This window comes from Microcebus murinus, chromosome 7 (assembly GCF_040939455.1).
Source record: "Microcebus murinus isolate Inina chromosome 7, M.murinus_Inina_mat1.0, whole genome shotgun sequence".
Taxonomy (NCBI): Eukaryota; Metazoa; Chordata; class Mammalia; order Primates; family Cheirogaleidae; genus Microcebus; species Microcebus murinus.
The window spans coordinates 66,736,426-66,762,374 of NC_134110.1; the positions used below are offsets into that span (position 1 = coordinate 66,736,426).

Genomic DNA, 25,949 nt, shown 5'->3' on the forward strand with positions numbered 1-25,949 from the left:
TAGGAAACAAAGAAGAGAAGGGTTTTAGATGATTTCTATGGGAATACTTTACAAAAGGCCTCTGCACAAAATGAGTCCCTTCTCAACTCCAAAACATATCATGAATAGCAAGGCTTACTCATCACGGATAGGAGAGATATTCCTTGAAAGAAAAGAAAAGAAAAGAAAAAAGAAAAGAAAAGAAAAGAAAAAGAACAAGGGAAGAAAATGTGGTGTCCATCGAGTGCTACTCAGCCACAAAAAAAGAATGAAATAATGTCTTTTGCAGCAACTTGGGTGGAACTGGAGACCATTATCCTAAGTGAAGCACCTCAGGAATGGAAAAACAAACACCACATGTTCTCACTAATAAGTAGGAGCTAAATGATGGGCACAAAGTGAAATTAATATAAAGGACACAAGGAACCAAGAAAGGGGAGGGTGGGTGGAGAGTGTGGGATAAACACTTACCTCTCGGGTTCAGTGAACACAGTCCTGGTACCCGGCACGCTGAAAACCCTCACTGTGTATCCACCTAACAAAAACATTTGTTAGGTGTTTGTACCCCCTTAATATTTTGAAATAATAATAAAAAGAAAAGGAGCAAGGAATGCAATGGGGACTATATCCCAATGGTATATAAAAAAAATAAACATTAAATTTTTCCTAACAGGCCAAATATTTTCCTTCTCTGAGGCCTGCCTGAAGGGTTTCCAGGAGGCCTTCCCTGGGTCCCTGAAACACATCTCAGCTCATTGCTTCCTATTTTGTGCTAATGCTGAGACTCAAACTACCCCTGTATTTGTCACATGGAACCTCAGCTGTTTTTACATCTCTGTCCCACAAAGACTATAGACCTCTTGAGAGCAGAAACTGGTGCCTAGCACAGTCTTTGGCAGATAATCAGGGTTCTCTAGGTGTTTGCCAGACAAGCAAGTGAGAAACAACATGACCCAGAAAAGGAAGACCTCAATGTATGAATGTATTGCTATATACTGTTATTTTAATATGAAGCACTAAAAATAAGGTATAGTGCTAAGAAAACAGAGTTAAGGTTTCTAATCCCAATGCCAACATCTTAGATATCCTCATGGATCAGATTTTGGTGGGAACCGACTCCAGGAACTCACCACGGCCTACCCACTTGGAGCCGCTTCCCAGGATGTGCCCATCTTTGCTGCAGTAGCCGAGATGCTGGGCAGAAGGATCCTCTGTGCTCAGTGCAGCTGGCTGTCAGATGCAGTTGAGGCTCTAGAGCTGCTAAGATCAACAGCTATTGCATCATCTCTTGGCTTCTGTTCTTCCCTCAAAAGAAGCATACAGGCCGGACGCGGTGCCTCACGCCTGTAATCCTAGCAAGCACTCTGGGAGGCCGAGGCGGGAGGATCACTCAAGGTCAGGAGTTCGAAACCAGCCTGAGCGAGACCCCCGTCTCTACTATAAATAAAAAGAAATTAATTGGCCAACTAATATATAGAGAAAAAATTAGCTGGGCATGGTGGCGCATGTCTGTAGTCCCAGCTACTTGGGAGGCTGAGGCAGAAGGATCGCTTGAGCCAGGAGTTTGAGGTTGCTGTGAGCTAGGCTGAGGCCACGGCATTCACTCTAGCCTGGGCAACAAAGCGAGACTCAAAAAAAAAAAAAAAAAAAGCATACACTGCTGAAAATGATCTGAAGCCTCTTTTGGCTGAGGTTGTTGCACATATTGGTCATGGAGGTGCTCCCTCTCCTAGATGCCTTCATTCCCTGAACTGGGGTAAATTTCAGAAGCCAACCAAGAGAGCAAATCCAGCTGCAACATTTACTTGTGTAACTGTTACCTATAAAAACGGGCATACCACTACTACTTAAAGAGTTATTAAAGAATTAAATGGGCCGAGCGTGGTGGCTCACGCCTGTAATCCTAGCACTCTGAGAGGCCAAGGCAGGAGAATCACTCAAGGTCTGGAGTTCGAAACTAGCCTGAGAAAGAGCAAGACCTCGTCTCTACTAAAAATAGAAACAAATTAATTGGACCACTAAAAATATATAGTTTTTTTTTTTTGAGACATAGTCTCACTCTGTTGCCAGGGCTACAGTGCTGTGGCGTCAGCCTAGCTCATAGCAACCTCAAACTCCTGGACTCAAGCGATTCTTCTGCTTCAGCCTCCCGAGTAGCTGGGACTACAAGCATGCGCCACCATGCCCGGCTAATTTTTTTATATATATAGTTTTTTTGTTGTCCACCTAATTTCTATTTTTTTTAGTAGAGACAGGGTCTCACTCTTGCTCAGTGCTCTGGGGTGCAAAAAAGGGCTCATGCACAGCTGAACTTGAGAGAGGGGATTAAATTATGTAGGAAACTGACAGCCTTGCTGAAAAAGCTCTGCAGCCACGGCGCTGCTTGACCGTTGGCTGCTGTAGGTTCCATCGCTGGTGAGGACCAAGGAAGAAAGCCAGTGCCCAGCAGAGGCTTCTATTTCCCAGCGCTCGTGGCCCTTTACCGGGGCCTGGTTTCAAGGAGCACACACAGAGAAGTGGGTCGGCCACCCCTCCCATGTGACAGGGCTGTCCTGGCCAGTGCAACTGAGGTATTGTCAACTTGGGCTAAGAGAGCATCAAGACAGCACCACACTGGACTTCCTGGCGCTTGGGGCTTCCTGCTGCTGAGTGCATGCGGCTGGGCTGCTTTCGGCAGGAAGCGGTTGCAGAGGCCCCTCTGGTGCTCTGCGACCTGTCCTCCAGCCTGGGAGGGGTCGGGGCCCCAGCTCCAGCTTTAGGTTTCTGGACAAAAGAATTGGTCATAAGGAATTCTCCTAGTTAAAATTTTTGTTTTGCTATGCACAATACTGGGGAAAATAGCTGCTGTTCTGTTAGTACCAAAGTTAAATTGTTTTAAAAAGCATAGAGAAAAAAATAGCAAATGTATTAATAAATCTAACTATATCAATAACATTAAATGTAAATGGATTAAACAATGCAATCAAAATTAAAAAGCATTTGTGCTCCAAAGGACACTGACAAGGAAGTTAAGAGAACCCACTGAATGGACACAAGTATTTTCAAATCATATTAATACATCTTATAAGGATCTTATATCTAGAATACATAAGAAACACAACTCAATAATAAAAACACAACCTAATTTAAAAAACGGCAAAGAATTTGTATGGACATTGCTCCAAAGAAGATATTATACAAGCGGCCAATAAGCACATGAACAGGGGCTCAACATCATTAGCCACAATAGAAATGCAAATTAAAACCACCATAATATACAAGCTCACATGCACTGTGTGTGGCTATAATCAAGAAGATTAGCAAACAATGTGGAGAAACTGGAACCCTCATAACTTGTTGGAGGGATTGTAAAATGGTACAGCCACTTTAGAAACCAGTGTGGCAGTTCCTCACAATTAACCGCAGGGTTACCATATGACCCAGCAATTCTACATATAATACATATATGTGTGTGTGTGTATAGACACCCAAGAGAAATGAAAACATGTCCACACAAAAACTTATACACAGATGTTCAAAGCAGCATTAGTCATAATAGCTAAAAACTGGAAGCAACCTAGATGTCCATCAACTGAGGAATAAATAAAATGTGGTATAGCCAAACAATGAAATATTTTTTGGTACTAAAAAAGGAATGATAACGAAATGACATGGATGAACCTTAAAAACGTTATGCTAAGTAAAAGCAGCCAGTCATAAAAGACCACATATTATATGATTCCATTTATATAAAATGTCTAGAATAGGCAAATGTAGATACAAAGTAGATTAGCAGTGGTTGCCCAAGGCTGGGGAGGAAAGAGTGGTTGGGGTTGACAGCCAAATGGATGAAGTTTTTTTAAGGTGATGATAAAATGTCTCAAAATTGACTGTGGTGATAATTGCACAACTCTGTTAACATACTAAAAACCATTGAATTGTACACTTTAAATGGGTGAATTATGATATATGAATTATAACTCAAAAAGTTGTAACAAAAGTTCACATACAGGCCGGGCGCTGTGGCTCACGCCTGTAATCCTAGCTCTTGGGAGGCCGAGGCGGGCGGATTGCTCAAGGTCAGGAGTTCAAAAACCAGCCTGAGCAAGAGCGAGACCCCGTCTCTACTATAAATAGAAAGAAATTAATTGGCCAACTGATATATATATAAAAAATTAGCCGGGCATGGTGGCACATGCCTGTAGTCCCAGCTACCCGGGAGGCTGAGGCAGAAGGATCACTCGAGCCCAGGAGTTTGAGGTTGCTGTGAGCTAGGCTGACGCCACGGCACTCACTCTAGCCTGGGCAACAAAGCGAGACTCTGTCTCAAAAAAAAAAAAAAAAAAAAAAAAGTTCACATACAAATAAAAGACAACTTAAATTCTGAAGTTTTATTATGGAAACAAGGAAGGTAACTAAGCATGTAATAATTTCATTCTTGATAAAAGTATTTTTTTTTTTTTGAGACAGGGTCTCACTTTGTTGGCCAGGCTAGAGTGAGTGCCGTGGCATCAGCCTAGCTCACAGCAACCTCAAACTCCTGGGCTCAAGCAATCCTCCTGCCTCAGCCTCCTGAGTAGCTGGGACTACAGGCATGCGCCACCATGCCCTGCTAATTTTTTCTATATATATTAGTTGGCAAATTAATTTGTTTCTATTTATAGTAGAGACGGGGTCTCGCTCTTGCTCAGGCTGGTTTCAAACTCCTGACCTCAAGCAATCCACCCGCCTCAGCCTTCCAGGATACTAGGATTACAGGCGTGAGCCACCGCGCACGGCCAATAAAAGTATATTGAATATTACAAAATCTGAAGTAAACTAGTTTATAACCCAACTCTTTTAAAGGATTTATATTTATTGAAATTAACTTTCATCCTTTGTAAAGATGTAACATTAGTTACAGGAGGAAAATGTTTAAATATACATTGTCAGAGATATGATTCAAAGGTCAATATGCATAAAGATTGTATTCATCTGCATTAAATAGCCTTACAAAGCTATTACCTTGAAATATGAAAGGGTTATTTATGAGTTATTTCAAACTATAAGTTTGGAATGCATGTTTTTTGTGATACCATCATTCCACTAAATATGCATAATGATCAGAAATTCAGTGTATCTCTTATAGAACTGCACATAGGATTATATATGCCAAGATTAAAATGTCGCACAATCAATAGACTTATAAACAAAATGATTCAAAGTTGTCCTTATGCTAAATTCACCAATTTGATTCCAAAATGTCATTTTTTTTTTTTTTTTTTTTTGAGACAGAGTCTCGCTTTGTTGTCCAGGCTAGAGTGAGTGCCGTGGCGTCAGCCTAGCTCACAGCAACCTCAAACTCCTGGGCTCGAGCGATCCTTCTGCCTCAGCCTCCCGAGTAGCTGGGACTACAGGCATGCGCCACCATGCCCGGCTAATTTTTTATATATATATCAGTTGGCCAATTAATTTCTTTCTATTTATAGTAGAGACGGGGTCTCGCTCTTGCTCAGGCTGGTTTTGAACTCCTGACCTTGAGCAATCCGCCCGCCTCGGCCTCCCAAGAGCTAGGATTACAGGCGTGAGCCACAGCGCCCGGCCCAAAATGTCATTTTTAATTATGAAAAACAACTAAGTATTGTTTAGAAATCTTAATGGACATAAAATAGTTGAGTCATACATATTCCTTTGCAATTTTCACATCTAATTTTATTTAATAAGGTGTCAATACTACATATTCAAAAACTTAATAAAAAGACATTATTTCAACAACAACTTGTTCCATTTTACTTGCAGCTTTTCAAAGCAGTAATTCTAATACAGATAGGGATGTAAAACTACTATCAAATAGCAACAGTAGGGATTACATATTTTAAAAACTGGACAAATGAAGCAAGAATATATTGAGATGAAAATCAGGAAGTAGTTATTTGCCTTACAAAACGTTCTTAAATATACAGATTAATTAATAATATATGCCCTTTAAACAGTAAAGCATTTAAAATAAATTTACCAAAAAATCAACTTACGTACTTTTTAAACCCCACCAATTACATAAAGAGAGGCACTACTTTTATACACGAAAAGCATCAAAATGTTTTAACATTTCAAAAATAGAAACAGCCCAAAACAAGTGATTTCTCAAAAACAGTACAACTTAATAAGATGGCTATTCACAGTGCCCTTTAAGAAATTAATAATCTATTTTTTTAAAGTTATTTTTCAGCCCTGAATTGTAACAGACTTTGACCTCCATTTCTACTTTTCTTTAAATCAATCTGGACTGTAAGGAAGAGTGCCATGACATGAAGGCTATTGGAGATTTGGGGTAATTACCTGAAAAAAAAAATGCTGTCTATATGTGTAGAAAGTAACAAAGAAAAAAAGTAGTGCTGGAGTATAATGCACATCCCTTCAACGGTAAGACTCTACCACTCTAACAAAAATCACCAAGATACAGATGCCAAAGTTAAAAAATATAAACCAGCACAGAGTCAGTATCATATACCTTATTCAAGTAAGTTTTACTTGTTGGATTGTTTGGCATTTGAGAAGCTAAATAAATTAATTTAGGAGGCTAGAAATCCCATCTCTACTCTTAACAAAGAGTTACTTATTACTGAATTAAAGTTAATAGGGAAAACAGCATAGTGAAGTTTCTTTTTTGTGCTTATTGATGAGGAAAAATTACCAAAATTTTCTTATGGGAAGAAAGAAATGGATAATATTTTTTTGGAAAATAAAAAGTAAACTTAGAAATAAAGTTTAAGGCACTTATTTCAATGGGTTTGCAATATCAAGGGCAAAGTATATTTTGTATTTCTTTGAGAAACTCCTTCTACACAAAACCCATAAACTTTGCTCCTTTCATAGTATATCTTTATTGTCATATCTAACAACTGTAAGTTACCCAAGTGGAATTACTTGCAGAATTCTTAATCATGTGTTACTCTACAAGTGAAGAAACGAATTAAATGCTTCCCACTCAGTTTTGTAGTACTACTGTTAATAACCAGTTAAAATAGAAGCAAATAAGCTTATCTCTCATATCCAATATTATAATTTCTATAATCAAGCTTACTTTTCCTTTTTAACTGATGCTAAATAAAAAATTCATTATTTAAAACTCTCAATTAAAAATTTCTCCAAATCTGTTTTAAGAAATAAATTGACAAAGGCAAAAGCAACTTACTAGTATGTCAAACAAAACAAGCAAAACTAATTCAGCACATGTGATCTTAATATAAATCAATAAAAGTTCAAGGAAATATTTCACAATACATAAAACGTAGGGTGTTTTATTTCCCCTTCAAAATATGCAAGCTGCCTTTTAAATTACATTGTGTTACATGCTCTAATCACAAGTACTACCACATGACTATTCACTGTGTACTGGGGTAACTATGGTAATATCTTCATAAGGCTTGAAGCTTAATACCAGAGACTCACTACTACACGTACAGAGTCAACCTGAGGTACAGTGCCTGCAATTATCTTAATATAGTTAAAAAATTACATAGAAGAATGAAATGAGAACCAATGAAACTAATGTCTCAGATATAAGACACTGCCATCAAACAATTCTTAAGCTCCAAAAGAGCAAAAGCATCCTAGAGTCAGAATGCATGAATTTTTAAAATATATATATTACAGAAAATAAAGACAATGTAAAGATGCTCCCTTACTATAAATGTAGTAATTTATAGTACTGAAAATGCAATTTTGGCAGCACTCTAACAAGTGAAAGTTTTGAAACCTGCCCACTGAACAGGTATGTAAGATAAAACTAAACACACATCCCAACTTACTAAAATGATACATATATAGGCTACATCTATCCTGAATCTCTTTATAAGGCCAAATTAATTATTTTAGAATTTCTTTTAATAAATGATGAAAAATAGGAGAAAACTTAAAGGAACATAGCATTTAGACTGTGAAATTGTGTTGTAAATTTTATTATAATTGTCATTTTGTTCTTAAAATTGAAGACTGAATCACAGTTTCATAAATAATATCACATGTGTTTTATAATAAATATATCTGTATGCAGAGGTATATTTAACAGCATCTGCATATATCTCCAGACATTGTTGCTCATTTTAGTGTATATACTCTTATTCTGATAGATTTAATTTTTTTACTTAATAATTCAGTAGAAAACATGTAAATAGATTGTATACTCCATATCCTTATTTTATTAAGTATGTCAACTCTGAACAACATTGTTTTAAATATCCATTTTAAAATTATAGGTAACAGTTATTGTTTTGTCATGATTAAATTGGTATTAAATTAATGAGCATAGTGAAAAAAGCTAATCACTTAATAGTCATAAAATAATAAAATGCAATATCATGCACTATTTATTACTAAAAAAGTGCTCACTTATATAAGCAGCAGATGATGAGAACAATATCATGGAAAATTATGAATTTATCTTTATGTATATCCTTAACAATCACTTTTCTTTATATAATTTCTATTTTAATTTAAATGCCACATATTTTCAGCTAACATTTAAATTAGTTTTTTATTATAAAATTTCAGTTCTGTTATAAACCATTAAACACCTTCAAAAACTTGCTTGAAGGTAAGAATAATTCTTTCCTTCCATTATAAAATTATATCACATTAAGTATTATTAAATGTTATATTTGAGAAATATAGTCTGACCTTGAACATATTCCAATTCAAGATTAGTATTATGACAGAATGAAGATTTATGGGGGAAATGTTGCAATAGATAAAACCTTTTAAAGACCATATAATAGTAAGGAAGACACTTGTCTGAAATACTGCAGATGATAAATTTGACATTTTACCAAAAGACAGAGTAACGCTTGATCTTCTAATATTTCCCACAAAACTATGGAACCAGTTAACAGCAGGAGGGGAAAAGCAGCAGCAACATTCCAGATGTCCATACGCTGATCTATAAAAGACACCATGTAGGTAGAAGAAAATCGCATTTTACTTCAGGTAGTATAAGCTTTTGAAATGAAGGCTCTGTTATTTTTCAAGACTGGAAGGATATCACAGTGTTGATTTTATATACAAAGTAGGATCTGTTCCAGTATACTCTAGTGAAATAATTCACATATGGAGAATAGTTAATTTTGACCTCATGACAAAATCGCCCATATTTTGAGTAGGTTAACTTGTCACCTTCTTCACAAACCACCTATCGAAAGATATGAAACATAATATTAAAAAGCTGGTTAAACTTATAAAAGAAATGTAATCAACATACAAGTAATTATACTTTTATGAAAAATATATTACTAAATACAGACTGTAAAATATTTCATATTTAGCAAACAAAAGCCTCTTCATAAGTGAGTCACCATGCCCACTAAATTCCTGAACCTCCCTTTGAGATTGAGAAACCAGTATAAAGTGTTCTCAATTTTTTAAAAGATTTCATCCTAAAATTTAGAAGGCAATGTTTTCATAATCATTGCATGTCTCATTTGAGAAATGGACATATTATATTCCTCATGTATATTTAAACTCTTCTCTGTGTGTAGAACTGACTCACAATGATCTCTCGTAAGCAAGTAGGCTTTTGTGACTTGCCCAGTGCAAAACTTTACGTTCTCACCTAATGATGTTCACTAAGATAGCTTAACTAGCCTGAAGGCATTTTTATAATAAAATACTAAGTATTATTTTAATGCCTATGAAAAATGTCAGAGAGCCAACTTTAAGAGTAAAAGGACGGATTAGCTTAAGTCCAGGCCTGGCATTACATGAAAAGGAGAAGTAATCTGATCTGCAGAATAGAGAAGAAGGTGGGCAGCCAAGAGCAGAATAGAAAGGTTCTGGATAGCAGACAGCAATATATTATAGAAGTAATTACTGAATACTATATCCAATGTTTAATAAAATTCCATTTTGTCACCAATAAACCAAAGACTACAGCCTCAAGTGCCAACAGAGAAAATTCAAAATACATGCAGCATAAAACAGAATAAGTTTATCTTATAAGATTAAGGAGTCATGAAGAAAACAAAGGCAAAGAAAACAAACTAATATCCCACCCCCAAACTGGTCTCAGATGATAAGACAAAGAGATATGATTATTTAGGAAGGGATAGAAAAAATCTTGGCTGCAACTTACACAGAATGTGCCCTACAACTTAACATGACCTACTAAACTTTTCCTAAGATCCTCTCAGGAGTCAAGGCATTCATTCCAGCCAATGCTAATTACCAGATATACAAACTCCCCTGTCAGTCTTCTTGGTTACCAGATATACAGTATATCCACTGCATGGTAAAATAGCTTAGTAAAACAGGTTGGTAACATAGCTGAAATCAATGTAGAAATTAAGATATAGCTAAATCCTAACAACTAAAGTGGCTCTGAATACACTTGTTTTTGTGGAGAACAGGGAATCAATGGATAGGCACTGTGTTAATTTAGTAAGTAACTTTTCTGGATCTGAATCAAATTACAAGAAATTTCTCGATATAAGAACATAACAATTTACCCAGCTGTTCTTTAGATTATTATTATAAGTTAAAATAATATCATTCAAATCAAATTATGCCATTCTTTTGTACATAAATGTTGAACCCTGCACAAGTATAGGCAATGAACAAGGAATTTAGGTAATGGTAAAATTACTATTTTTTAATAAAAATGTTCAACTTTTGTATATTTAAAAAATACTTCCAACTACTTTGAATAGCCCTCATCATTATTATATAACTTTTATTATATTCTTAGTTAAGTTCCAAAAATGAAGTTTGAAGATTATCAGTTTGAATAAATAGTCGTTTTTCTAAAAAATAGTTAACTTTCCAAATGGTTACTTACATGGCCATTTGCAATGTCTAATAAATCTTTAACCCTACATCCTCTCATGGTTCCCACCTCATTGCAGATAGCATCCTCCACGATTAGGTAATTAGCTTTGTAAGATGTCAGTATTTTATAAATATCCTCAGCAGATCGTTTTGAATAGATTTGGTAGATCTGAAAGAATATAATTAAAATTATTTTTAAAAGCATTTAAAACTTCTGTTAATCAAAACTGTATGTTGAGAATCTACTATATTCTTAGTACTAAGTATTATACATGGAAAATAAAGATATTCACTAAGACTTGGTTTCTGCCCTTGTGAAGCTTGAGGGAATGTTTCACAGCAGTCAAGACTAACTATAAGCCGGGCGTGGTGGCTCACGCCTGTAATCCTAGCACTTTGGAAGGCTGAGGCCGGCGGATTGCTCAAGGTCAGGAGTTCGAAACCAGCCTGAGCGAGACCCTGTCTCTACCAAAAATAGAAATAAATTAATTGACCAACTAAAAATATATATACAAAAAATTAGCCGGGCATGGTGGCGCATGCCTGTAGTCCCAGCTACTCAGGAGGCTGAGGCAGGAGGATCGCTGAGCCCCGGAGATTGAGGTTGCTGTGAGCCAGGCTGACGGCACTCACTCTAGCCTGGGCAACAAAGTGAGACTCTGTTTCAAAAAAAAAAAAAAAAAAGACTAACTATAAAACAAATAGCAAATATAATGTGGTATGTAATTATATTCTAAATCATATTATGCAATTCTAATGACAAACATATAAAAATATATAATGTACATAGAGACTAGGCAATGTAAAAAATTTTAAAAGTTGTTTGGGGCAAAAAGATGACAGGTGGATTTTTTTCTTTTTAAAACTTTACTGTTAGGCCGGGCGCGGTGGCTCACGCCTGTAATCCTAGCTCTCTGGGAGGCCGAGGCGGGCGGATTGCTAGAGGTCAGGAGTTCAAAACCAGCCTGAGCAAGAGCGAGACCTCGTCTCTACTATAAATAGAAAGAAATTAATTGGCCAACTGATATATATATAAAAAATTAGCCGGGCATGGTGGCGCATGCCTGTAGTCCCAGCTACTCGGGAGGCTGAGGCAGAAGGATCGCTCGAGCCCAGGAGTTTGAGGTTGCTGTGAGCGAGGCTGACGCCACGGCACTCACTCTAGCCTGGACAACAAAGCGAGACTCTGTCTCAAAAAAAAAAAAAAAAAAACTTTACTGTTATGATCTTTGATTTTTGTGTTGTGAATAAAAATTGTGTGATACGCGAAGAGTTTAAAGATAAAGATTACTTCTGGTCAGAAATAAATTTTCCCGGCCGGGCGCGGTGGCTCACGCCTGTAATCCTAGCTCTCTGGGAGGCCGAGGTGGGCGGATTGCTCAAGGTCAGGAGTTCAAAACCAGCCTGAGCAAGAGCGAGACCCCGTCTCTACTATAAATAGAAAGAAATTAATTGGCCAACTGATATGTATATAAAAAATTAGCCGGGCATGGTGGCGCATGCCTGTAGTCCCAGCTACTCGGGAGGCTGAGGCAGAAGGATCGCTGGAGCCCAGGAGTGTGAGGTTGCTGTGAGCTAGGCTGATGCCACGGCACTCACTCTAACCTGGACAACAAAGCGAGACTCTGTCTCAAAAAAAAAGAAATAAATTTTCCAGATTTTTAAAAATGATGTGCACTTAAGCTTCTCAAGACCATCCTTCATATGTTCTATAGAACACAGAAACTTAAGAACTTAGGAGTAATTTTCTGAGGAAAAACTATTAACCTACTTGAGCTGAAATAAATATATAAAAAGCAAAGACTCTCTCTATATGTGTGTGTATACATATATATGTGTGTTGTGTGATTAAGTATATTCTCATAATTAAAATATTCAAAATATTCCACTGTAATATGCAAAGTAAATGGGAAATAATTTAGGCAAATTTAGCAATCACCAATAATCTAATGGAAGAACATCTAAAGAGATGGCTTTCTTAACGTGTGTTCCATAAACATTAGTCTTGCATGATGCTCTAAGAATTGTTTTTACGGTTGTCTGTTGTTTATCTTTCCAACTGTGTTGCAGGAGAGCAAGGACCCTATCCTTAGCACCTGGAATAGTGCCAGGCATACAGCACGTGTTTAATGAAACTTTTTTTTCATAGAACCCATGTGTCCATATTAATACCTATTAACATCTTAATAGTATACCATACTTGGAAAATTCCACCCTAAAATTTTCTCCTCAAAAACAATAAATAAATTCTAAACACACTTCAAATTAAAACATTTTTTTCAATCACTAAATGCAATGTGGTTTCTTAGATTGGCTCTGGCAACCAAAAAAGGACATTAGTGGAAAACTGATGAAATCCAAATAAAGTCTACAATTTAGTTAATGGTATTGTAACAATGTTAATTTTTAATTTGACAAATATACCATGGTTATGTAAGGTGTCAACATTAGAGGAACGCTGGGTGAAATGTACACAGGAACTTTCTGTAGTATATTTGCTATCTTTCTATAAACCTAAAATTATTCCAAAATGAAAAGTTTATTCTTAAAATTGTTTAACTGTTTAGATTACTATTTTATGTTCACAAATGACATGATAATAAATTGTACCAAGTTAGGTCTGGTAGATTTTGAAGAATGAATTAAGAATACTAAAAACTCCATAAAGCACTGAAAAAATGATTTGTTTTACTAGGCCTCAATTTTCTAATTTTCATAATGAAGAGAAATGGGATGGGTGACCTTTCTTATAATTTTCCAGTGCTAAATTTCAATACATAAAATTTGAGTCAAAGAACTTAAATTCACAATAGTTTTTCTCTAATAAGCTCATTATTAATTCATATTCTATAACTATTTTAAAGTATTTTTACATTCTTGCCAATTAGAAGAGACTTGTTCAACAGATAAAACTGAAGGAAATACAAAACAAAAGCAATAATTTGATGTTTAAAAAGACCTGCAGTCCACGTGGAAGTGGTAGTATAAAAGATACAGTTAAAAAATAAAAAAAAAAATCCCTGTGACTTTTAAAGCTATAGTTTTGTAATTTATGTCTTTTAGACTGCTCATAACTCTTCATCTCTGGATATTATACCTTTATCTAAGAAAATGACAAAATTACTATTCCTTGTATTATTATAAACCCAAATTGCCTTTTATATTATGTTGTCCTTTAATCTTTTTTTAAAAACAGCTTTATTAAGACTTAGTTCACTTACTATATAATCAATTCAATGGTTTTTAGTATATTTACAGAGTTGTACTTCCATCAGCACAACAGATTTTAGATCATTTGCACTACCCCAGAAAAGAAACCTTATACCTCTTAGTTGTCATCTCCCAATCCCTCTCTCTATAAATGTAGCTATTCTGGACAGTTCATATATATGGAAGCATACAATATGTGGTCCTTTGTGACTAGCTTCTTTTACTTAGTATAATGCCTTCAAGGTTCATTCATGCTGTAGCATGTATCAGTACTTCATTCCTTTTTAGTGCCAAATAATATTCTATTGCATTGATATACCACATTTATTTATCCATTCATCAGTTGATGGACATTTGTTTCCACTTCAGCTATTACGAATAATGCTACCATGAACATTCACATATAAGTTTTTGTGCGGATATATATTTTCATTTCTCTTGAGTATACACCTAGATGTACAACTGCTGTATCCTACGGTAACTTTTGTGAGGAACTACCAGACTGACTTCCAAAGCAGTTGTACCATTTTATATTACCACTGACAGTGAACAAGGATTCCAATTTCTCTGGATCCTTGTCAAAACTTGTTATTATCTGTCTTTTTCAGTATAGCTACCCTAGTGGATCTTAAGTAGTAGCTAATTATAGATCTGACTTGCATTTCCCTAATGGTTAATGAGCCTGAGCATATTTTCATTTGTATATCTTCTTTGGAGAAATGCCTATTCAAGTCCTTTGTCCATTTTTTAATTGGGTTGTCTTTTTTATTATTGAGCTGTAATAGTTTTCATTAACATGTATCAGAGTATTTTGTACTTATTTTACACATGAGATAGAGTCAGTAAGGTTAAAAATAATTTGATCATTGTCACAAAATACTGAATAAGGAAGGATGCTTAAAGCTCATGTCTTCATTCTGTGTTTTCCATACAACTTTGCTGACCTTCTTAGATAAAGCTCTGGATCTTATTAGATAATAAGATTTTTCAGTTTTTCTGAAGTGCTAACATTGGATTAGCTCTGGTTATCCTTTAGAAAATAATAAAATCATAAATGTTAGGCCAAAAATACCACATATTATTTATCCTGAAAATACTGAGATTTGAAATCTAGATTGGACAAGGTACCAATCTGTTTGCCTCTAAGTGAACACTCAATAGCTGCCTATAACAAGTCACAGTTGCTGGGTATCTATCTAGTACCTTCGGGTCTAATGGCCACTAACATGCTAGGGGTACCTACCTGAATATTCTGTGGCACAAAGAATGCTAATAAATTAAGAAGTTTCTCACTCATTTTACTGTGCTAAATAATTTTCAATCGGAATGGTTCTATTCTACCCAGTCTATAACTAGTGATCGTTGTTTACATATATTCTTATTTATTTTTAAGTTTTAAGAAACTGTAATATACATTGAAAAAAACAACCCTTCCATGCAATGACAATAACATTACTGATAGCCTAGAGAAGAGTTGCTTAGCCTTGACACTATTAACATTTTAGATAATTCTTTGCTGGGACAGGAAGGAGGCTGTTCTGTGCACTACAGGATGTTTACCAGCATCCCTGGTCTCTACCCACTCAATGCCTATAGAACTCCTTCTCCTGCTGTGACAACCAAAAATATCTCCACATATTGCCAAATGTTTCCTGGGGGCATACATGTCCCAGGCTGAGAATCGTTGGCTTAAGAGATTATACAAGATTGGCCACATATTATGAATTAGAGATAGTGTCTAATTTAAATGATATGGTCTCATTTATGTAGCTCAATTTGGATTTTGGTTTTAACAACAAACTTATTCAGTACCTATTATGTACCATATAGAAAGACAAAGGTTTGGAAAAATCATGATTATTATTCTCATAGTCAAATTACATAAAATTTAAAATTTTTAAATGTTTAAATTTAATTAGAATCTAACTAGAACTCTGACCTAATTACAAGTGATTCTGAAATTTCCTATTAGAAAAAGAACAAACTCAGAGTTGGTTGTTTTAAATCTACAAAAAATAAAGTTCAGGAATATGCTGTCTATATTCTGCCTAAAAAAACTCTCTCTTTTCAAAAAAAGTATAGCAAATACAATCAGAGATGGCTGTTGTCTCTCAGGGAAATCACTCTCAGGTAGATCTCCTCATCTCTGATCTCTCCCCTGCCTATTTTAGTCTGTTCTCTCTGCGATGATCATAAAATTCTCTCTCTCTCTCTTTTTTTTTTTTTTGAGACAGGGTCTCACTTTGTTGCCCAGGCTAGAGTGAGTGCCATGGCATCAGCCTAGCTCACAGCAACCTCAATCTCCTGGGCGCAAGCAATCCTACTGCCTCAGCCTCCTGAGTGGCTGGGTCTACAGGCATGCGCCACCATGCCCGGCTAATTTTTTCTATATATATTAGTTGGCCAATTAATTTCTTTCTATTTATAGTAGAGACGGGGTCTCACTCTTGCTCAGGCTGGTTTCGAACTCCTGACCTCGAGCAATCCGCCCGCCTCGGCCTCCCAGAGTGCTAGGATTACAGGCGTGAGCCACAGCGACTGGCCAAAAACTCTTTTTTTAAAAAATTTTTTGTAGAGATAGAGTCTCACTATGTTGCCCAAGCTGGTCTGTAACTCTAAGCCTCAAGCAATCCTCTCACCTCAGCCTCTCAAAGTGCTAGGATTCCACGAGTGAGGTTTCATGTCCAGCCCCATAATTAACTCTCTAAAACAGATTTAATCATTCCACTGCTAGGCTTATTAAAGGTCTTTGATGTTTTCCAATTACCTCAAGGATAAGTCTAAATTCTTTAGCATGACATTCCAGGTCCTTCAGAACTTGGCCTCATTTTATTTTCTAGTTTCATGACCATACAAATTTCTTGGCTCACATTACTTTTTCAGCCTGCAATCAGATATATACCTTTTCCAAACAAGTTTCTAATCTTCCTTCAAAGCCCAGATCAAGGGACTGCTCTTTATGATAACTTCTTGGATTTTTATAGGCAGAATTGATTGCTCCTGCTTTTGAACTCTTCTTTGTACGATGTGTGTGCATATGCAATTATAATTTAATAGTAAATAATAACATAATAGCTAACTTTCAAATTTTACTGTTTCAGGCATAGTATAATACATTCTCTCATTTAATTCTTACAAGCAGGTGAGAACTATTTTTATTTTCAAATTCAGTAACTTGCTCAAGGTCATAAAACTAATATAAAGCAGAGCTAGCATTTCAGTCCAGATACTCTAATTTCAGAGTCCGCATTCTTTTTTTTTTTTTTTTCTTTTCTTTTTTTTTTTTTTTTGAGACAGAGTCTCGCTTTGTTGTCCAGGCTAGAGTGAGTGCCGTGGCATCAGCCTAGCTCACAGCAACCTCAAACTCCTGGGCTCGAGTGATCCTTCTGCCTCAGCCTCCCGAGTAGCTGGGACTACAGGCATGCGCCACCATGCCCAGCTAATTTTTTATATATATATCAGTTGGCCAATTAATTTCTTTCTATTTATAGTAGAGACGGGGTCTCGCTCTTGCTCAGGCTGGTTTTGAACTCCTGACCTTGAGCAATCCGCCCGCCTCGGCCTCCCAAGAGCTAGGATTACAGGCGTGAGCCACAGCGCCCGGCCTTTTTTTTTTTCTTTTTTAAGTCAGAGTCTCACTCTGTTGCCCAGGCTAGAGTGCCATGGGGTCAGCCTAGCTCATAGCAATCTCAAACTCCTGGGCTCAAGCAATCCTACTGCCTTAGCCTCCTGAGTAGCCGGGACTATAGGCATGCACCACCATGCCCAGCTAATTTTTTCTATATATTTTTAGTTGGCCAATTAATTTCTTTCTATTTTAGTAGAGACAGGGTCTCACTCTTGCTCAGAGCTGGTTTTGAACTCCTGACCTTGAGCGATCTGCCCTCCTCAGCCTCCCAGAGTGCTAGGATTACAGGCGTGGTGAGCCACCATGCCTGGCCCAGAGTCTGCATTCTTAACCTCTATTTACTATATTTCTTCTTTAGCTTAGAGTATACTTAAACACTATATAAAATTCTCTAAGTGAAAAATAGAATATTGGGAACTAACGTTCAGTTGATCATTACTTTCAGATACGAAGTTACCATTTAACCACTGAAGTTACCATTCCAAACATTCAAAATAATATATTCTTTAAACTGTAATTAATTAGATATCACTCTAATGTTACACTGAATTAATACCCATTTTTAAAAAATATCAGTGTTTTATAAGCAGTAATAGAATTTTAGCTTAGAAAGACAAAGTGTATCAAGACACTGACAGCCTTCCTTCAATAATTTAATTGGGAACAATAATATTTTCAAAAGAATATTTCCCTTTATGAAATATTACTAATTAAGTCCCTTGATATTTTGTGGAGAAGAATATTTTTTTTTCCTAGAAACACAGCAATACTATTCTTAAAACAAAGAATGTAATACTTTAATTTTGGCTGTGTTCTTGGTTAAATGTATTATATTATGCAGATTTTTAAAAACTAAAGCTAGATAACTCTTCTAAAATTCTTTTGATTTCCCCGACTAACTAGGAACACATGCATCACTATAGACTATACTAAAATACAGAGTGCTGTGAAAAAGATCCAAATGTAAAATTTTAAATGCCTTACATTTTCATTTCTCTTGAGAAGATCATCATCATTATAAAGAGGCAAGCTTGTCACCATCCATCCAGTGCATAATTTAATTGCACCCATTAACTGTGGACTCCCTGCAAACACAGCTGCAACTGGAGCTTGCCTTCTGCAAAGAACCATAAAGATTTACACACTGAAAAGGCAAGTATACTGTTTAGATCACTGATTTATATCAACTTTGAAATACCAGGCAACTTCAGTTGCAATGTCAGTTTTCATTCCATTTCATTTATAGAGTTACTGAAACATAATTGAGCACCTACTATGCGCCAGGCACTGTTTTGAGTGCTGAAGATACATGTGCTAGGGATAGTGCCAACCTCTAGAATAAAGACATGGCACATGGCCATTGTCCCCAGTAGTGAGGAAACAGACACAAAATGGAATAATTACACCATAGCAACATAAGTATCCAACTGTACAATTGTTCAGGCCTTTGCTACGTTTTTTAAAATACTGTGGTAAATCACACACAGAGATGTAACTTCTTCTTTTGTTAATGGACAACACAAGCCTGTATAGCCAGTGCTCCACAATGACAAAATACAATTCACAAAAAGTATTAATGGGCAATAGTTACAGGAGATCTAAAGAAAACAATTTTTATACATATAAGGGGTGTCTTATAGCAACATGACATTATAATAAGACTATTCTCATTTCTATTACCTATTCTATAAACCTATTCCTCATTCTTAGAAACATTTTGTCTTTTTTTTCCCCATATTTTCCTGAGCTTTTTCTTTTAAAATAGTGTTTCATTCCTTTTTCATGTTTTCATTTCTCCTTTTATGTCTTTAATACTTTTCAATGTAGTTATTTCATAATCATCAATGGAGGACATTGGTTATAAAATGGCTGCAATAATTTCTCTCTCCATAGCTATGGTCTTGGAGGGAACATTGATCTTGGTCACGTGACTTGCACTGGCCAACAGAATGATAGCAAGCATAATGTAAGCAGAGACTTAAAACATGCTTGACATTGAGACCCCTCTCTTGCTGCTCTTGGGAACTCTACAACTACTACCTTGTAAACAAGCCTAGAATAACCTGCTAGGTGATAAGAGATAGGAGACCAAGTCAATTTGATCCCCTTAGCTGATACCTAGCCAACCCCAAGCATGTGAGAGAGGCCATTCCAGACTATCCACTCTAAGCTGGGATGGGCCACACCAGAATCCTCCCAAATGCCTCCACCCTCCTGACCTTCAAAATGGTGTGAAATAACAAATGTGTATTGTTTGTAAGCCACTAAGTTTTGTGGTAGTCTTAGGTAGCAAATGCTAAATGATACAAACAAATGTTATTATCAGAAATTGGAACAGGTCTAACTCTGCTGTTTATCACAAATAACAGCTGACACTTGGTTGTGTTGAATTGTTTCTTCACATGCTTTGTAATTTGGGAGCTCAACTTCATGAAACTTTATTTACTGAATTCTGTGTAGCCTGAGTTGAGGATGTATCGGGCAACCCAGACCAGCTCAAAACCATTTTTATGTTAATTTCTCAATCTGGGGTTTTCTGGATTAGACAAGTATAATTTCAAACTACAAAACCACATGAATTCAGATCTATTGCTACAAATTCAGAAAGGAAACTTTTTTGACCAAGGGCTGAAGCCAAGATAAATGTGCTTTCTCATCATCTTTCTCTACCATTTGGTGGATATTTTGTTATTCCATCTTTTCACTGATAGTGTAGCCTTTTGAGGGTCCCTGAGTTATATTTGTGTGTTTTTTTTTGGGGGGGGTCTCAATGCCAACTCCATTCTTCCATAGGCCCAAGACCACATCTCCTGTCTTATGTGAGCATTAAATTCTAAAGCCGTTGGTTATCAAAACTACCAATCCAACACCTATCTATCTCCAGCCCAGGACAAAAGAGGCATCCTCTTGACTATCTAAATAAAAGATTATCTGTTCCTTTTTTATGCTGTATTTCTAGACGTTTAATAGTGGGAGTCTCAAATCTCATATATTTTCAAGTCCAAGGAGATGAGTTTAATTATAAAATTAGAATAATAATGTCCAATCAAAAACTAAATATCCCTAAAAACAGAAGATAAAATACCTGAGTTTTATAAGAAGAATTTGGAAACATATAAATTTATTATTTCCCCTGAATCCATCAGATAGCATACAATAATTAACATAGCTTAAAAATAATCTTGGGCAGTTCATTTCTTACTTTATCCATGTCATAAGTTCCACTGTATCTGGGTCATAGAATTCCTGTAGTTCCGTTAATTCTGTCATTAATCTTGGAAAAAACTAAAATGCAAAACAAAATCCCCAAAAGGGGTGTGTAAGTAATTAGAAAGTTTAAATCTGTACCAGAGTATTTCAAAAGACTAAGAGACTAACTTCAGGCAAACAATATTACAACACTGTTCTCATGGAAAAAAAGGTCATGGATCTCTTTGCTTTCTTTCAACAACCTGTTTATTCTTTGCAATCCAAATAATCTAGCCTATGCTACGGTTAATTCACTGCCTAGACTCCATAAATAATTTTATCATTACCAAACAATGATAAATTAATCATTAGTTGTATCCTTCATGCACACACACTAAATAAATACATAAATAAACAAATTTCAGGTCAAATAATTCACAAGTTTAGTGGGAATAGGTTTCATGTTACATTATAAAAAGCCAAAGAATTTATATCACCTTATGGATATTAAAATTGTGGAGTTGTCAAAATATTTTTTAATATTTATTTATTTATTTTGAGACAGGGTCTTGTTCTGTCACCCAGGCTAGAGTACAGTGGTATCATCATACCTCAGTGCAACCTCAAACTCTTGGGCTCCAGTGATCCTTCTGCCTCAGCCTCCTGAGTAGCTGGGACTACAGACGTATGTCACCACGCCTGGCTAATTTTAAAATATTTTGAAGATATGGGGTCTCACTATGTTACTCAGGCTGGTCTCAAACTCCTGGCCTGAAGCAAACCTCCTACCTTGACCTCCCAAAGTAATGAAATTATGGGTGTGAGCCACCATATCCAATGATTCTTTATTATTAGGATCTATTTATTCAGCAATTTCCTTTGCCAATTATAAACTGAATTAACAATAGCAATTAGACTATAGAAAACTACATTCTAAAAAAAAAAAATAAATAAAAAATAAAAAAAAAGAAAACTACATTCTAAAAATGGCATTCTAAAAATGTTTTATCTTTTCTATTATTTCCTAATGATACGGAAATTAAGCATCACTAAGAATATCATTTTATTTTGTAGAATAGTGTCTCAATGTTTCATACCCACACATATAAATGTATCACTATCATGTAGATAAAGTACATTTTAGTAATATAAAAATCTGATTTTCTTACCTCTTTCCATAAACTGAGACCTATAATAGTGGGTACAGCCATGCTCAGAATAAGTGCCTAAAATATTAAAGCAAAAAGAGTTAAGGATAAATATATTTCAGAATATACTGAGAGGTACTAGACACTGACTTTATGACCAATCACATATCCTTATCATTATAAAAATTTCAAAGAAACTGAAGTCAACATAGAACCTAGTTCACAGGGTAAGATGGGTAAAGATTAATGAGTTTCAGACTTATTAAGCTGGAGGTATAGGGAGACATACATATTTACTAAATAAACGTAAGGCAGAACATTAAAAAGGTAATGCTCATAGTAATATTTCAAATAGCAAATCAATATTTGAAAATTTGACAGAAATTTATGTTATAAAGAGCTCACAAAGGATACTGAACTGCTACATTAAAAGCTAACAAAAGACAATGAGTTAACACAGTAAAATAGCTAATATATATCAATATACCAATATGTTAAAATAAGAATGTAAAAATTCTTCTAAAAATAAGACTAGCAAAATAGACGATGACTACTAGTAAAGATAATTCATCTTCCTATTAAAACTTGTTCCTATCGTCCCATGTCTATTGGTGACCCCAGGATCCACAGTCACACAAACCAGAAACCTAGGAAACATCCATGACTTCTCCCTCTTCCTTATTAACTCATACTTAAGTAAGCACTCAGTGTTATTAATCTTATTTTCTAACTACTTTTTTTGTTCACTTCAATGTACTAATTGAATGGGCTTTGGAGTCAGAAAAACCTGGGTGTGAATCATGGTTTCCATACTTATAAACTCTGTAATCTCAAACAAGTTACTTAACCAATTTAAGCTTTAGTTTCTTTATCTATCAAATAGAGGTAATAAAATCTAACATTGACTAGCATGTGAAATGCTTGAAATAATAACTGACACATAACGAACATTCAATAAACTGGAGCTTCTATTTCTTCTACCCACCATGGCCTCCACCTTTCTGACTTAAGTCTATTAACTTTAAGCCTATCCTTCATAGAATTGTAAGAGTGAGCTAATAGAAAATGTAAGTCTGACTCACTCTCCACAAGGCACACAAATTTCAATGCCATCCCACTGCCCAGAGGACAAGACCAAGCTCTACAGCATGACAGCCAAAGCCACCATGACCCTGACATCTTCCACTTCTCCCACCTCATTTCTTGACCACCCCTACTTTATATGTCAATAAAACTAAATATTTTCCCGAGCACTCTGGAAGGCTGAGGTGGGCAGATTGCTCAAGGTCAGGAGTTCGAAACCAGCCTGAGCAAGAGCGAGACCTCATCGCTACTAAAAATAGAAAGAAACTAATTGGCCAACTAAAAATATATAGAAAGAATTAGCCAGGCGTGCCTGTAGTCCCAGCTACTTGGGAGACTGAGGCAGTAGGATCGCTTGAGCCCAGGAGTTTGAGGTTGCTGTAAGCTAGGTTGATGCCACGGCACTCTAGTCCAGGCAACAGAGTGAGACTCTGAGTCAAAAAAAAAAAGAACAAAACTAAATATGCCATGATTTTACGGCCTCTGTTTTTATCCCCCTTGATTATATCATGTTCTTTGCCTGCCTCTCTACTTCTTCATTCTACCAGGAATACCCTTTCTTTCCCTCTCATTTGCCTAATAACTGAATCTTTCAAATCTCAGTTTAGAAAGTCTTCTTTGAGTCCCTAAAATGAATCAAGTAGCCCTTCTATGTGTTCTAACAGTACCCTGTGAATATATCTTATTATCTGTTTTTATGCCCAAGAGATTATAATCTACTTGATGAAATTAAGCATGATTTTTTTTTTTTTTTTTGAGACAGAGTCTCGCTTTGTTGCCCAGGCTAGAGTGACTGCCGTGGCGTCAGCCTAGCTCACAGCAACCTCAAACTCCTGGGCTCGAGTGATCCTTCTGCCTCAGCCTCCCGGGTAGCTGGGACTACAGGCATGCGCCACCATACCCGGCTAATTTTTTATATATATATCAGTTGGCCAATTAATTTCTTTCTATTTATAGTAGAGACGGGGTCTCGCTCTTGCTCAGGCTGGTTTTTGAACTCCTGACCTTGAGCAATCCGCCCGCCTCGGCCTCCCAAGAGCTAGGATTACAGGCGTGAGCCACAGCGCCTGGCCTAAGCATGATTTTTTTATCTTTGTATTCTAAGCATATAGCACATAGTAGGCACAGTATAAATGTTCCACTCACATAGAAAACATACCATAGTTCTAAATCAAAAAAAAAGAAAGATATTATAAAAATTAATTCTTGGCCGGGCGTGGTGGCTCATGCCTGTAATCCTAGCACTTTGGGAGGCCGAGGCGGGCGGATTGCTCAAGGTCAGGAGTTCGAAACCAGCCTGAGCGAGACCCCGTCTTTACCAAAAATAGAAATAAATTAATTGACCAACTAAAAATATATATACAAAAAATTAGCCGAGCATGGTGGCGCATGCCTGTAGTCCCAGCTACTCGGGAGGCTGAGGCAGTAGGATCGCTGAGCCCCGGAGATTGAGGTTGCTGTGAGCCAGGCTAATGCCACGGCACTCACTCTAGCCTGGGCAACAAAGTGAGACTCTGTCTCAAAAAAAAAAAAAAAAAAAAAAAAAAATTAATTCTTGATAGTCTCTTACACCACTGATTCACTTGTATTTTTACTTTTTATTTTTCAAGTTGTATGCATTAAAATATATTACTTTTAGGCCGGGCACGGTGGCTCATGCCTGTAATCCTAGCACTCTGGGAGGCCGAGGCGGGAGGATTGCTAGAGGTCAGGAGTTCAAAACCAGCCTGAGCAAGAGTGAGACCCTGTCTCTACTATAAATAGAAAGAAATTAATTATCCAACTAATATATATAGAAAAAATTAGCCGGGCATGGTGGTGCATGCCTGTAGTCCCAGCAGTAGGATTGCTTGAGCCCAGGAGTTTGAGGTTGCTGTGAGCTAGGCTGATGCCATGGCACTCAGTCTAGCCTGGGCAACAAAGTGAGACTCTGTCTCAAAAAAAAAAAAAAAAAATTTATGATTTAAAAGTAATATATATATATATCATAAATTATATTTAAAAATGTTTTTCATAGGATCTGTTTTTCTACCTATAAACCATAATGTGATTTATTCATGCTATTTCAATTGTATTCAATGTGGTTACCATTTATTAGCATTTGATTTTATATAATTGGAAGAGAAACAAGTACTTAACACAAAATATCATCTCACCAACAATACTGGGTGTACAGTTCTTAATCGAAGCCATTTGAAAAGTGTCATCCAAAGTTCAGGAGAACATACACCAAATGCTGCTAACATGCACATATAAGGAATCCAGATGTATTTCAAGCTGAAAAAAAAAAATCAAAAGGAATCACATATGAGACATCCTATAGACATCATTATTATCTAATTTCTCTTTCATGAGTTCTTTCCTACTACTCATGAAAATACCAAAATGTTAAAGAAGAATGAAAAAGCTTAGCCTCTAATTTTCAGCAACAGATTGTTATATAGTTCTTAAATAATCAAGACATGTGGGTTACCAAATGAGGATATTTTATTTTAAAGTTTAATACTGATGAGGGTGTAGCAGAATTGTACTCTTCAACAGTGTACAAACTATTATAGCATTTTCAGAAGACAATTTGGCAGAACCTATAAAAATTTAAAATACCCTAAGATAGGCAATGCCATTTCTAGTAATCCAGCCTACAGATACATTAGCATCAATGTATAAAGATACACATGCAAGGGTTTTAACTGTAGCATGTTGTTTTAATAGCAAAGAAAGTGGAAACAACCCGAGTGTCCTTCAATAAGTATTGACTAAATAAATTATTATGAAAAACAAAAAAGCAAAATGCAAAACTTCATGTATAGTGTTACCCTAGCTTTTTGCTTTTTGTTTTTTTAAATGTAGATATATAGTACCAGCAAAAAATAACACCTGGAAAGATATTGTTAAGAGTAGTGATCTCTGCAGAATAGAATGGAGGGATTTCTTAC

General features: G+C 36.0%; 1 protein-coding gene across 2 annotated transcripts in view; it reads right to left on the reverse strand.

Moving 5' to 3' along the window:
* Nucleotides 1-5,627: 5,627 nt before the first annotated feature.
* Nucleotides 5,628-25,949, reverse strand: part of DPY19L4 (dpy-19 like 4) — a 63,950-nt gene continuing 43,628 nt past the window's right edge. For both annotated transcript variants that reach the window (XM_012772839.3, XM_012772838.3), the window contains 6 exons: nt 25,170-25,290; nt 21,952-22,008; nt 20,796-20,878; nt 18,578-18,710; nt 10,766-10,924; nt 5,628-9,124 (listed from right to left, as the gene is read on the reverse strand). In XM_012772839.3, coding sequence (XP_012628293.1) covers nt 8,960-9,124; nt 10,766-10,924; nt 18,578-18,710; nt 20,796-20,878; nt 21,952-22,008; nt 25,170-25,290 — 718 coding nt within the window. In that variant the 3' untranslated portion in view covers nt 5,628-8,959. The remainder of the gene's footprint in view (nt 9,125-10,765; nt 10,925-18,577; nt 18,711-20,795; nt 20,879-21,951; nt 22,009-25,169; nt 25,291-25,949) is intronic.